Here is a 15674-nt window from a genome sequence, read left to right on the forward strand (position 1 = left end):
TTATTTATATAAGTAGAGCTACTTGAGAAGTTAGTGGTTAGTCTCGGGCAAATAGTGATTTAAAAATAAAAATAGCATAGTAGGAACTGCTTCAGAAAATTATGCTCCACGTATCGCACCTAGGGGAATAAAGTAATCCTTTTCGCCGCGGAACTGAGGAGTCTAGGAACCTTTCTTTTGTGAGTCTTGGTCCCCAGCCGGATCCGAGTCATTAGAGTAACTAGGCTGCCGCACACGTTGGCGCGCGGTGTGTGCCGGTGGAATTGGCCTCCGCACCGCGAAAGATCCATCCCGGAAGTAGTTGTTGGTCGTCTCCATGCGCCGGTTCCTGGGCGTCGTAGAGCCAAGGCGCGAGGCTCGGACCCAGAGGTAGAGACGGAGGGGACCCTAAGCAACCCCGGCCCAGGACGCTAACCGCTGCGCCTGCGGGGCCGGCCCCGGCGCCATCATGCTGCTCCTGCCGAGCGCTGCGGACGGCCAGGGCACCGCCATCACCCACGCTCTGACCTCTGGTACGTGCCCACTCAACCCCGGCTCGTCCCCTCTTAGCCGCCCCTGCCTCCGCTCTCCACCTGCGCGACCCCGAAATCTCTCCCTTCTTGTCCCTGGTGCCTGGCACCCGGACGCGTGGGCCATGACGAGTGACTTTTTGCTCCAGGCAAAAGAAATCCTTCTCCAGACTGGAAGAAGGGAGGGGGCGTCTTCTTTCTGCCCCGACAGTTCTTCCTCCTTTCGCCGCTGCTGACTCATGGATCGGGCGGAGCAGTTCGGGGCCGAACCGTCTAGTAGCCTAAAAAGGTTCTTGTAAGCATCTCCTTGCCTAGGTCAAGAGATTGCCCGCAGCGAGCTCCCACGTGCCTCGCGTCGTACAAAGCCTTGCTGCTGGTGCTCTGTTAAACATCTTTCTCCCTCTCTGTGTTAGTACCTTCTTTGATTTTTAAATGTCAAAGCTTAGAGACTGCTCCTCATACTCAAAACCTCAGTATGAAAAGACCTTTGCCGGTGATGCTGCTAAGATTTGTGTAGACAGACTTTGAAAGAGTCATTGAGAGTTGACTGCTTCTGTAGTTTCTTAAATTTATAGCCCAGGACAGTCGTGGGTATGGTAAACTTAGTCTCTAGTTTCTCAGCCATCCACGTTAATTACCATAGCCACTTATAGAGACAGTTGTTGGATTTTGATCCTATCTCATGGCACGTGTTGTGTTCTGCTTGCGGAAGTCTCTGTGATCTTAAACTAAAAGGAAAGGCTTGAAAGGTGATGTTCTTAAAAGCCACACCCATACCACACAGCTAGTACTTCTTGAACATAGTGTTTGAATCCTCTCCTGTGTATGGTACAGGAAATCTTAATTTCCCAAACCAACTAAAGCATGAAAAATAAGTTATTTTTAGAAAATTGTGGCCATTAGGTACAATGGGAAACAACATTTGAGTTACTTATTGCTACAGGGCAAAGTCTTTTGCGTGGACTATGAAGTTAAAGTGTTCAGGGTTTTTTTCCCCTGACTCAGATGACCTTTTTTGAGTCGTTAATGTACAAATGTGCAGTGATTTATCTTCGTAAAACGTTACTTTGATTCAAGAGGTTGTGATTTTCAAAGTGGTTTCAAATACGGTTTTTCATTCAGTCTTCCAAGGAGCCATAGAAGATAAATATTGTTCCCATATTACGGTTGAAGACATCTCTGACTCATTGCACGTAGTTGCTAATTGTCAGACTTAGACTAAATCCAGAGCTTTTGATATCAGATCCAGAGCTTTTACCCTATAGCATAGCTGTGTTAGTTAAACCTCTTTAGCTGCTTGGAGAATTGTCTTCCAGAATCATTGCTAGTGAGTTCTTAAAATTTTTAAAAGCTGAATTCAAGGTTTTAGTTAAAATATTTTGAGTTGTTTTTAGAACAATTTTTTGATGAGGTTAGTATTTTGGAGACAGTTTATCATTTATTGTTTTATTACAGTTATTGGTCTAACAGTAAAGCAGTTGGCAGCAGTTATCCCTGTTCCTCACCTTCCTCTCATACCTTCAGAAAAGTATTGATTTATTGTTGACGTTGCTGAATGCTTTGTCAGATAACTCAAAGAGGTGGATTGAATACTCTGAATACTAGGAAATGATTATTGCTAACTCTCATGTTAACTGGATTGCAGGCATACCTTGTTTTATGGCATTTTACTTTATTGTGCTTCAGTGATAGTGCATTTTTTACAAATTGAAGGTTTATGGTAACCCTGTGTTGAGCAAATCCATCAGCACAATTTCTCCAGCAGTATTTGCTTACTTTGGGTCTCTGTCACATTTTGGTAATACAGTATTTCAGACTTTTTCATTGTTGTTTGTCATGGTGATCTGTGATCAGTGATTATGACTAGCTGACAGCCTGGATGATGGTTACCATTTTTGGGCAATAAAGTATTTTTCAATTAAGGTGTGTCCATTGTTTCTTAGACGTTAGCATAGCGTAAACAGAACTTTTATATGCACTGAGGAACCAAAAAACATATTTGATTCACTTTTTTGCAGTATTTTTGCTTTATTGTGGTGGTCTGGAACCAAACCTGCACTATCTCCCAAGTATCCCTGCACTGCAATTATTTCCTTAGTTGATGGTTTTAAAATTACATTCTGATGCTATCGCTGTTTTGATCTTATTTATTGCCTTGAAATAGATTTATTCCATGCAATACATTGAAGCCTCTCTTAACGCTTTCAATCACAGCCTCAACACTCTGTCAAGTTGAACCTGTGGGAAGATGGTTTGAAGCTTTTGTTAAGAGGAGAAACAGGAATGCTTCTGCCTCTTTTCAGGAACTGGAGGATACGAAAGAGTTATCAGAGGAATCGGAAGATGAAGAATTGCAGTTAGAAGAGTTTCCCATGTTGAAAACACTTGATCCCAAAGACTGGAAGGTACTTAATATCTGAATCTTTTGTTCAGTCAGATGCTTTGTTAGGCATAGGCAGTTTTCCCACAAGTTTTCTGTCAGTAAACCGTTTTAAGATGCTTCAGCAAGAGAACCATAATTGAGCACCTGTCTGTTGTTAAGCTCTGAGTGAGATGGCCATAGGATACTGTCTCTGCTGGAAAAATCCAGGAAGTTTTCACAGAAAACATAATGTTTGAACTGGCCTTAAAAGAATGAGTAGCAGTTTGTGAAGCAGAGAAGGGAACAAAAGGTGATCTGGGCAGAAGGAATAGATCTGCAAAGACACAAAGGAGTAAAGAAGTATACTGCCTCTTCAGGGATTAGTGAAGAGTAGAGTAGGATGCTTGAAGGTTTGGTGGTGAGAATTTAGTCCTGAAACAGTCTAGACCAGATTCTTTTGTAGCGTCCTTTTTATGCCATGCTAAGGAAGGAACTCAGATTTTATTTTCAGGGCAGTAGGAAATCATCAAAAGTTTCTGAGCTAATTTTAGCAAAGTAATTCTCTTGGCAGTACAGAAAATTATTTGAAGAGGGAGAACAGGGCTGGAGGGGAAGTGAATGGTTTGCTATTGTAGGGCAAGTGCAATAATCCAAGCCTGCAGATGCATACTTGAGCTAAATTTGTGGCTGAGCTTTGAGGAAGATGGGCCACTGGCTTTTTTTTTGGAGGTAGACTTGGTAGAGCTTGGTGACCTTGGCTGTGCCGTATAAGAGACGGAGATGTACTCAGAAGACCTCTGAGCGTTCCAGGTTGAATGACCTGCCAGTGTCTGATATCAGTCACTAACACTGGGATGCAGGAAAAAGGAAGTTTGTGAGGGAATGTGGTGTTTGTGTTCAAGTTTGGCTATGTCGTAATTGAGGTTCTACTAATATACTGGTGAAGTCTTCTAGTAGATGGTTAGAAATTGGTCTGTGACTCTGAAAGAGAATAGAGCCAACAACTTTTGCAAGTTGTTGGCAAGTCTTAGGTGGTAGTTGAAGCTGTGGGGAATTGAATGACATCAGTCAAAGAGAAGAATATAGACAAATAGGTATCATAAAGCCCTATTAAGTAGAGAACTAGTATAATATTTAAATATATATATATACTATGGAATTAGAGTGCCAGAATTCAAATCTGGCTCTGCCCATTTAGTGTGGTGGGACCTTGGCAAAGTTACTTGAGAAGTCTGTTTCCTATGGTGCGATTGCTAACACCTCAAAGGAGTTTAGTGAGGATTAACGCAATGATGCGTGTAAAACACTTAACTTATCGCTTGACACTGGATAAATAATAGTGGATAATTTCTCTCTCCTCGCTTGTAGGATTAAATAAGATAAAGAGTATGTGTAAAGCACTTAGAAAAGTAAGTGCTGAGAATGTTAGCTGATTCACATATTGTCATTATTGATTTAAAAAAAAAAAAGGACTGAACATTGTGGAGCATGAATATTTAAGGTGTGGGCAGAGGAGGAGAAGCAGCAAAGGATACTAAGAAGGCTGAAAGAAGTAGAAAGAAAACAAAAAGACATTTGTTAGTTCCACAAAGGTTTATTAAGCATCAGGCACTAGACTTCCAGAAACTAAGAGAGGAAGAAGTCTCAAGAAGAAAAACACAGTCACCAGTGTCACTGCTTTGGAGGTCATCCCATAACATGAATAATGATAAAAACCTACTGGGTTTGGCAAATGAAGCTTAGGAGACCACACTGAAAGCCATTCCAATAAAAAGGTTGGGATGGCGAGCGATTATAGTTGGGTTGTAGGAGACCACAGTGCAAAATACTCTTTTTCATAGCTGAGTTGTAAAGAAAATAAGAGAAAATAGTAACTTGAGGGAAAAGCAGGGTCAGGAGAAGATAGAACTGGGGATCGTTGAGGTCTACAAGAGAGAAAAGAAAGAATGAAGAAAGTCTTTGGTATAGAAAAGAATAGATGATATGACAACAGGTAGCAGGGTTCAGTTGGTTGTTTCTTTTCAACAAACAGGATCAAGCATCTTCTATGTGTCAGACCCTGTTCTGGGTGCTGAGAAGTCAAGTGAACAAGACAGTATCACTGCTCCCACATAGCTTGTATTCTAATGAGACAGGCAATAAGTAAACAACCAAAGATGTGGCCACCAAATGCTGGGCAAAGAAGTAGAACAGGATGATGTGATAGAGTGTCCATATGACTGCTTTAGAGTGAGTAGGTGGGGAAGGCCTGTGCAGTTGACATTTAAGATAAAACCTGAATGACACATAAAGATCTGCAAGAATGCCATTCCAGGCAGAGATCTTGTGTGGGGGCAGAAAGAAGTTCGAAGTGCCAGGAACTGAAGGAGGCAAATAGGTGGTACAGAGTGGATAGGGGGTGTGAGGAGGTAAGGAGCAATAGTCACTGGAAAGCCAGTGGAGAGTTTAAAGCAATGACAATTTTTAAATACTTCAGAGGGAACAAGAAGGAGCAGAGATGGGTAGAGAAGGTTGTCTGTTTTAAATAAGGTGATAACATTTAAGCTGAGGCTGAAGGATGAGAAGACGGCAGCCACATGAAGAAGGGGGAATGTGCCAGGCTGGGGGGAGGAAGAGCTCGGTATCTGCAGTGAACTGCAGCACCAGTCATGTATTTGGAAGTGAGTGATCGAGGTAGAGAGAGACAAGCCAGGAATAGTGAGAAATGGAGGTGCTCGGTGCATCTGGAGCTCAGAAGAGACGTCTGTGCTCCAGTGAACTGGGGAGTCATAAGTGTATTCTAGCCCTGGCACTGAATCGAATCACTTTGAAGTGAAATGTAGAGAGAGACAAAAGAAACCCCAGAACTGAGCTTTGCAGGTCATAGAGAAGCCAGTAAAAGTGGCTGAAAAAAGTTACTGGAAGGTGGGAAGAAAACAGAGAGAATGCACGGAAACACTAAAGAAAGATAATATTTTAAGGAATGAGTCAGCTGTGCTGCCACTGGGAGCTGAAGTCAAGTGAGGGCAGATGAGTGGTCTTGGATTTGGTACCTGGAAATTGATACTGAAGAGAGCAGCCTCATTGTGCCGGGGGTGGGAGTGGGTGGAACAGAACCAAACTGGAGTGGTTTGAAAATGAATGCGAAAGGAGGTAAAATGTGTGGACACCTTTTTCAAGAAGTTTAATGTTGACGGACAGCAGAGAGATGGAGAGAGTGGTAACTGGAAAGGGGGTCATGGATGTGTTTTTAAGGATGAGAACTAACAGCATCTTTTTATACAGATGAAGATAATCCACTTGAAGCTTGGGAGATCCCTGAAAGATACTAGTATATGAGGAGACGTAGAGAAGACAGTGCTCAGAACCAAGAGGAGGGGTGGAGTAGTTTGTCTCAGAAGGACAGACTTCTTCAGTTGTGAATGGAGGAAAAGGGGAAAGATGTATGGTTGCAGGTAGGGTAGTACAAAGATTGAGTAGGAATTTGAGTAGGATAATTTACATCTTATAGTTAACTGGGAGGCAGGGCTGTTGATAAGAGGGTGGAGAAGGATCTGTGAGGGTTGAGGAGAGACTAGAGAAATAGTAACCTTAGGGAGTGGAAAGGTAAACCAGTTGGAATGATGGCCAGGCGTAATGAAAAAGCCCATCCACATGAAGTTTGTAATCCTGAATTTGAAGGGAAACCAGTCAGCTCTATTTAACTTTTTTCTCCTGTGTTTCATGCCCCCAACTTCCTTTTCCCCCCCTCTCAGTTCTCCAGTACTAGACTCACCTTTTGAGGTATGTAGGGAACCTTCACTCCAGTTGCTGCTTCAACTTGTCAGTTTGCAAGGATGTTAACGACAGCAGGTACTTCCTCTCCAGAGAAGCCTCATCTCTCAGTTTCTCAAAATTTCCATCCAGCCTACCTTTGCTCTGCACAGCTCCTGGTCCTATCCTTTCATTGACCTGGCCCAACCCTGTGGGGCTGTGATAGTGCTTCCCTCAGTTCTGAAATCTCTTGATTTAAGGATGGCCATAGGATATTACTAGGTGTTAGGAGAAAAATGGGCTCAGTGGTCATGTAAGTTAAGAAAATGCTGGGTTTTGCAGGTTTCTGTTTGGTTGGTTTTTTTTAGTTGCAAGACTTCTCAGAGCCTTTGATTTATATGCATACAAATCATCAAGAAGGCTGTATCACAATCCACATTTCCCAGACTTACATACCACAGAATCCATTATATATAGAATGTCTCCTATTATGGGATTCTCACTTTGGGAAGCACTAAAATGGGTGCCAGCACAAGGGATATCAGCTCCATTTCACACTTGACTTCCTTTTGTGTCTTTATCAGAACCAAGATCATTATGCAGTACTTGGACTTGGCCATGTAAGATACAAAGCTACACAGAGACAGATCAAAGCAGCTCGTAAGTACCTAGTTCTTTTGAAATAATCCAGTATCTGGTATAGGAAATGTTAATCCTTTTGAAAAGATCTGCATGATCATATTCTGTAGCCATAAATCTAGATTCAACAGCATTTGTCATATGGTCATAACAATGTATAACCCATAGTCTCCTTTACCTTCAGAACCAGAAAGCAATCAATCTCATGCATGGACAGAGGGTGGGTGGGTGTGTTTGTGACCAAGATAAAGAACATTCTTCTAAAAGCAACCTTTTAAAAATTAATACTTCACTTCTTTTCAGTAATACAGCCAGCTGTATTTAGTGGAAGCTGCCTTGTTAGTTAGGTTTTCTGATATTATTTTGTGGTTTTGGGTTACATTTTTGTTGATCCCACCTGTCTTTTCTGTCCAAAAAAGAATTATCTGATGTTTCACTGTTTTTTTTCATTGACAAGATGAAAAATTTCAGGGAATTGTAGGAGCCTAGTCTTCATGTGCCTTATAAAACACCATCCCGGGGCGCCTGGGTGGCTCAGTTGGTTAGGCGACCGACTTTGGCGCAGGTCATGATCTCATGGTTTGTGGGTTCGAGCCCCGTGTTGTGCTCTGTGCTGACCACTCAGAGCCTGGAGCCTGATTCACATTCTGTGTCTCCCCCTCTCCCTGCCCCTCCCCTGCTCACGCTCTGTCTCTCTGTCTCTCGATAATAACGTTAAAAAAAAAAAATTTAAAAACACCATCCCATAGTGCCCTACACACCATTCGGTTCTCTTGGTTAGTAAAGTTTGATGAAAGAGGTGAAGATGATTAGTTTTCTGTGTTCTATCTTAGGAGAATGTTCTGCCCTCCACTCTAGAGAATGGATATTAAGGTCAGAGGAGGTAAGATGCGGCCATATGGGAAAGGAGTTAGGGAGTCAAGGCCAGTCAAGAGGAGAAAGTATTACACTTGGAGGAAGGTCGCTGAATGAGACCCATCTCAATTTGAAAAATACTAGTTGAGACTAGGTATAGTTGATAAACTTAAAATTTTCCCCATTAATTGTTATGGTTAGGAAAATCACAAGAAACATTGTTAACAAGGTGAAGGAATTTATGAGATTATTTCAGATCTGTTATTCGGTTTCTTAAAGAACTGGCATGGTTTTAGACTAAGCATATGTTAATGCATATGAATAGTCATTGCAGTATACATAAATGCCAGGGAAGTTCATTTGCCATGGAAAAATATTTGCAAAGTCTTGCTATATGAAAGAACAGCATACAAATACCAAATGAGTCTTGATACATATAAATATGTGAAAGAATTAGAAGTGATTTAGAACTGTGAAAATAATTGATATTGTAAGGTGAAGGATTTGTTTTTTTTCTGTAAAAATAAAAAATGTACAACTAACTATGGGCTGTGTGGGTGGCTCAGTTGATTAAGCGTCCGACTTTGGCTCATGTCATGATCTCATGGTTCATGATTTCGAGCCCCACATTGGGCTCTGTGCTGAAAGCTCAGAGCCTGTAGCTTGCTTTGGATTCTGTGTTTCCCTCTCTCTCTGTCCCTCCCCTGCTCACACTCTATCCCAAAAAATAAATAAACATTAAAAAAAAGTTTTTTAATGTACAATAAACTGTAAAAGAAACATTCCTTTGTTTCTAAGCCCATTCTTTTTGTTGGCATAATAGAAATGAATTTTTGAATACTCTGTAGCCTGAAATTTTGCAACCCCGGTGAACAGATTGTTAACATTAAGTATAATTATAATTCACTCTCTGCCACTGTGTTGAATATTCTCAGTATTTATTCAAAAGGAAACTCATTCTCTTACCTCTGTCATTATAAAATAGACAGCGACTGCTTTACTGCTTTCTGAAATCTAGTCCAAAGGTAAAAATGCAGAGTTAGTGGTTACAAATATATAATTATTAGGACAGACAAACCTCATAAAAATATAAGTTTTAATGCATTTGAGATCCTTAGAGTTCTTACATCCTATTACATACACATAAAAGTTTTATTTTTGTTTAATGTATTTTGAATTGCTAAAATGAAAATTAAGTCAGTTAAGGGTCAATAAAGTGAGTCTTTTTTTCCTTCTGTGCATTATCTGAAAAGAATAAATCACTTCAAAAGTTGAACGATGGGTTAAGAGGAAGTATTTGAATACTAAAAGTGGTGTTTCAATTGCTTGCATAATTTTGTTTTGAAGTAAAATTGCCATACTGGCCTGTAGGTTTGATATTCTTTGCATGGAAATGGTCTTTGGTGATTTGAATTTTCCAACTCTAATACTTCTGGTTCAAAATATTTGTGACATTTTAAACTGAAGCTGTTCTATATTATGCTTCTTAAAGATTAAAAATCCTATTCGGAGACATTTATAATGATAGCAGTATGAGTGTATAATGAAAAACCTTTTTGCAGTGTACCCTCAAAACATCCTAGAAACTGTCTTCTTCAGTGGGAGAAGGGGGGGGGGGTGTATCTTTGAAATTTACGTAAACAACTGCTGCTTCCAAATTACCCTTGTTTGTATTTTAGACCATGTTATTTGGCCTCCTAGTTTTAAAATTGAGTAACATCTTTTGCTCCCTCCACAAGACAGTATAGGACAATCTTGGGACTCCCTACTGCACATGGATTAGGCAGAAAGCTCCATGAAGAAAAAAACTAGTGTAACATAAGAGGAGACTGTCCAACAGAAAATTGAGATATCACCTCTCTTAGACTGTATCATAAGATTCAAAAGGAAACAAGTATCTACTACATGTTGTCAGTAAGATATGAAGACACTGCTTTTGTGTGTGTGTGTGGGAGGGGGTGTAGGCATTGAAGAAAGAGACTAGGGGAAGATAAGCAGAAGTGCCTGGAAACTGAAAACATGAAAGCAGAATTCAGAATTAGAAAGACTGACATACAATTAGACAAACAGTAAAGCAAAGGACAACCTTGAGGAATGTTCCCAAGATTCAGAGGGGAAGAATAAAGAGATGCCTGATTTCTAAAGTCAGAATAAATGTAACAGAAACCGTAATTGCAAATAAAGAAGGAAACTTACCCTTTTTATAAAAAGATACATCTTGGGGTTGAGAGTGTTTGCAGGCATGTGACTTAGGTTTCACTGCTCAGCACATTTCCTTTGAAATTCAAGTATGAGTTAGGCTGTGCTGCACAGAATCCATTTTGCCAGCAAACGTGGAAGAGCACTGCAAAACTTGTGGCTTTCACCCTACACCCTGGCTGTGGAAGTAGCCTGTGCTGTTTCCCTAGTGCCCCACAGTTGTGGATCATCACACCTCTGAACTGTCCATTATGATTTGATCATAATTCCTAGCTACATAACTTCCAAGCCCGAGTCTGACTCTTAACAGATTTTGTGAGCTGTCTAATAACTTTTAATAAATTCCTTTTCTGCTTAAACCGGCTAGAAGACAAAATGCCTCTTCTGGAGTATTAGTGGAGAAATTGATAATATACTTGACTATAAAAAAAATCTTGGAGTTCAAAAAAACAAAAATGTATTTGTCAGTTTTTGAAGCCCTGCTGTATATGTAGAAATCACTAAGTTTATTATGCCCAAAGAAAGATTTGTATTAAAGTGTTTATAGCAACCTTACTCACAATATCCAAAAACTGGAAACCACTCAAATGTTCACCACGCAGGATCATGGATAAGCAAACTGCTGTATATTCATACAGTAAATTAATACTCAGTAGTTAAAAAAAGAACAGATTACTAAGACATGCAAGAATGGTGATGAATCTCAAAACGTTGGTTGAGCAGAAGTCAGATACAAAGATCTACTCTGATTCCACTTACATGAAATTCAAGAACATGCAAAAGTAGTCTATGGTGAAGGAAATTAGGTAGCAGGGCATGAGAGTTGGCTGGAAAAGGGTAAAGGGAATTCTGGGTGATAGAAATGGTCTGTATTTTCTTTGGTGGTAGTTACAGGGTAGATACAATTGTCAAAACTCATTGAATACTTAAAATCTGAGCATTTTGTTCTATGTAAATTTTATTTTAATTCCATAAAAGATGTGATTTAACAAAACAAAAAAGGTCAGTCACTTGGGAAATCAGATATACTCTTTGGGGCCTAAAGAGGGAAAAATAAAATAAGCATTCAATTCAAGGGTTTAAAAGACTAGCACTAAGGAGCATGGAGGAAAAAATGGATTTATAAGAAGAAAAAAGAAAAAACCATTACAGAAGATATTTTTAATTGAGACCACTATTAAATAGATTCAAAAATTTTGATAAAATGAACTTTTCTGAAATTGAGGAAAAAAATTTTAAAAAGTATGAAAGAAATACCTCCTGGACACTAGGGTGGCTCAGTCAGTTGAGCCTCCAACTCTTTCTTGATTTCGGCTTAGGTGATGATCACAGGGTCGTGGGATCAAACCCTGTGTCAGGTTCCATGCTGAGTGTGGAGCCTGCTTAAGATTCTCTCTCTCCTTCTGCCCTTATCCCCTGCTTGCTCTTTCTCTCTCTAAAAAAAAAAAAGGAAAGAAAGAGAGAGGAAGGAAGGGAGACTCCTAAAAAATGTTTTTAGGAGTATCTGGTTGGCTCAGTTAGAAGAGCATACAACTCGATCTCAGGGCCATGAGTTTGAGGCCCCGTATTATGTTGTAGAGATTACTGAAAAAATAAAAACACGTTTTTAGACCCAGGTAATTTTTCAGATGAATTATTCCAAATGTTTAAGGAATTAAAAACTGTCATGATGAATTAAAAACTGTTTTGGGGGGTGCCTGGGTGGCTCAGTCGGTTAAGCGTCCGACTTCGGCTCAGGTTGTGATCTCACGGTCCGTGAGTTTGAGCCCCGCGTCGGGCTCTGTGCTGACAGCTCAGAACCTGGAGCCTGCTTCTGATTCTGTGTCTCCCTCTCTCTCTCCGACCCTCCCCCATTCATGCTCTGTCTCTCTCTGTCTCAAAAATAAATGTTAAAAAAAAAAAATTAAAAAAAAAAACTGTTTTGCAACAGTTAGTTTGTGAAGTTAACGTAATCCTGGTATGAAAACCTGGCATAAAAAGATAAGTATGTAGACAGTAAAAAAAATCGTGGTTGCCTGGGGTTGGGAGAGTAGGGATGGATGAATAGGGCAAGCACAGGATTTTTAGGGCAGTGGAAATTCTATAAAATATTGCAGTGATGGATACATGTTATGATACATTTGTCCAAACCCATAGAATGTACACCACCAGGAGTGAACAGCAATGTAAACTGCGAACTTTGGGTGATTATGATATATCATTGTAGGTTCATCAGTTGTAACAGTTCGTCACCTCTGATGCCTGATGGTGGTAACAGAGGAAGGGGAGGCTATGCATGTAGAGAGACAGGGCATGTAAGAAGTCTCTGTGCCATTCTCTCACTTGTACTGTAAAGCTAAAACTGCTCTAAAAAATTGCCTTAAAAATAATAAATAAAATGTTAATACCTGACAAGGAGAGACTTAATAAAACTGCAGACAGATCTCATCCATGAATGTAATATAAAACCAAAAAATGCCAGTTAAAATAATAGCTAATTGAACTCAACAGCGCATTAAAAGAATAATACCCATGTAGAGGTAGGATTTCCCTTAGGAATCCAACTTAGGAAATACATTAATATAGTTAAATCTATTTATGGTTTAGATAATATGTGATTTCCTCTAGGGAAAATGTATAAAACACAATAACCATTCCTTTTTGATAAATAGAACTTCGCAAAGAAATACAGCTAATTTTCTATTTTGGTAAATATTTCACACCCACAGCTAACAAACTTAACCATGTGGTTTTGGTGATATTACCAGTAAAATCCCTGGGAGAAGCTAACCTGCCTATTATTTTTTTATGCTATTAGGAGTATGGTTTAGTGAGTTAAGATTAAATAAGAGGGCTATTAGAAAGAAGAAAAGAAATATTTATAGATAATACAGGATCTACCTAGAAAACCAAAAGGGGGTTGCGTCAGGTGGCTAGATGTAGGAGAAAGATGCAGAAATAATACAATTTTTTGGACGTTACCATCAAATATATAGAAGGGTATAGTCATTTTAAAGATGATCCCAGGGCAAGAATAGGTAACCAGAAACAAACCCTGGTAAAATTTACCATGATAAAGGAGATATCATACATCACTGGAGAAGGGAAGGATTATTCAGTGTAATTAGGACTTCAAAAACATGAATGGTTTAGATATTAACTTGAATATGTTAAAATTATAATTAAAAAAAGAATTTAAAAATGTTCTAACTGTAGAAAATATTAATGAAACTAGAAAATACATTAAAATTGTTGAGAATGAAGTGCCTTCTAAGTTTATAAGTACTCAGAAAAAAATTATAAAAGAAATGATCGTAAATATAAATGAAAATGACTGATCTGTATATTGTACGTATATAAATTATATGTAAGTATACATATATGTAACATGTACACATGTTCTTTTTATTTATGTAAAACTTCTATTTTGAGGATTCCACCCCCCCCCCCATAGGTTCTCGTTAGGTTAGTTGGCAGTGAAAGTCTCCCATCTCAAGAAGTAGAAGTTGTACATATCCATAAATCATGTGTGTGTGTGTGTGTGTCATAAACATACACATGTATACATAGGTGTGATTTATATGTATTATATATATCACAGAAACAAGTTATATTAAAAAATATAAATGGAATATAAAAAATGTATATCACAGACACAATGACAACAGTATTTATAGAAAAGCATTTTAGAAGCAAATATAGTAGGCAATCACTTTTGAATTTAAAGCTGAGGTATTACATTAAGAAAATTGAGCTTTGCTGAACAGGAATAGAACAGGAGGGAATTTGGGGGGGGGGGGTCTCAGGTTTTCATTGTAAAATTTAAAATGTAGAAAACACTTCAGACAAAATTATTTTTAAAGAATTTTATTGATCACTCTTAAAGCATTCTTCTCAATTAATAACTGAGCACTTTCCATTATAAACAGAAGGTATGAGTTTAAGGGAAATGAAAACTTGTTTTAAAACACTCTTTTGTTTCAAATCCTATATTTTTTTAAACCTTTATCTGATGTAACACTAAGTAATAGGTAGCTTGTGATGCTCATGGGGGATGTACAGAGAGGAAACTTTCCCCCCCAAAAAGACTTTTTAAAACATAAGCGTAGGGGCACCTGGGTGGCTCAGTTGGTTAAGCATCCGACTTCGGCTCAGGTACTTGATCTCACAGTTTGTGAGTTTGAGCCCCGCGTCAGGCTCTGTGCTGACAGCTCGGAGCCTGGAGCCTGCTTTGGATTCTGTGTCTCCCTCTCTCTGCTCCGCCCCTGCTCATGCTCACTCGCTTGCTGTCTCTCAGAAATAAAGAAACACTAAAAAAATAAAAAGTAAAAAAACAAGTGTAATAACAGCAGTTGGAGAAAGCATTTGCATCAAGCATTGGACAGAAGCCTGATTTGCTGGGGACTTTTGGATGGGTTGAAAGAGTCATGGTTACTTAACCTCTCTTTGCCTCACTTTCCTCTTCCATAAAATGGAGAAAATCATAGCACTTTCTTCATTGGGTTATTAGAAAGATTAACTGATGAATAGTGCTAGTATATATTAAGTGTTCAACAGATGTGAACAGCTAGCCATAACCTAGTAAAGTGAATCAAACAAAGAAGAGAAACCAGAACAACCTCTCCTTCCTCTATAGATGAAGGATGAAAGATAGAACCAAAAATATTGTTGAGCCCAGTAATAATCGTAGGTTTAAATAATTAATACCCATTGCTGGCGAGGCTGTGGTGAAATACATGTTCACATAAGAGTATGAAGTAGCCTAACATTTAGAAAGGAACTTGTTCCTACATTTTCGCTCACTAATGTCATCTCTGTAAGTACATCCTCAGAAGAAAGAATCCTGAATATGTACAAATACATCTCTACAAAATGATTAAAATTGGCATTACTTATAATAGTGAAAAATTGGAAGCAATTTAAATATCCAGCAATAGAGAAATAAATTATGATAAATCTATTTGAAATACTTTACTGAGCAATCATTAAAAAATTTTTGAAGGGGCACCTGGCTGGCTAAGTTGGTAGAACATCTGACTCTTGATCTCAGGGTCATGAGGTCAAGCCCCATGTTGGGCATGGAGCCCACTTTAAAAAATGAAAATTGGGGCGCCTGGGTGGCTCAGTCGGTTAGGTATCCAACTTCAGCTCAGGTCATGATCTCACAGTTCACGGGTTTGAGCTCCGCATCAGGATCTGTGCTGACAGCTCGGAGCCTGGAGCCTGCTTCGGATTCTGTGACTCCCTTTCTCTCTCTGCCCCTCCCCTGCTCATGCTCTGTCTCTCTCTGTCTCTCAAAAAATAAATAAACGTTAAAAAGTTAAAAAAAATTGTTTTTTTTGAAGTTTGTAACAACAGAAAATGCAAATGTGTAATGTTAATTTGAAAAAATCAGACTG

The 15674-nt window shown here is 39.2% G+C and overlaps 1 protein-coding gene across 3 annotated transcripts in view; it reads left to right on the forward strand.

The window, feature by feature from the left end:
* Nucleotides 1-223: 223 nt before the first annotated feature.
* Nucleotides 224-15674, forward strand: part of DNAJC2 (DnaJ heat shock protein family (Hsp40) member C2) — a 37505-nt gene continuing 22054 nt past the window's right edge. The window contains exons 1-3 of one of the 3 annotated variants that reach the window (XM_030307800.1): nt 224-512; nt 2724-2914; nt 7188-7263. In XM_030307800.1, the coding sequence (XP_030163660.1) occupies nt 449-512; nt 2724-2914; nt 7188-7263 (331 nt within the window). In that variant the 5' untranslated portion in view covers nt 224-448. The remainder of the gene's footprint in view (nt 513-2723; nt 2915-7187; nt 7264-15674) is intronic. The other 2 variants (XM_030307801.1, XM_030307802.1) reach the window with 2 other exon arrangements.

Source organism: Lynx canadensis, chromosome A2 (assembly GCF_007474595.2).
Source record: "Lynx canadensis isolate LIC74 chromosome A2, mLynCan4.pri.v2, whole genome shotgun sequence".
NCBI lineage: Eukaryota > Metazoa > Chordata > Mammalia > Carnivora > Felidae > Lynx > Lynx canadensis.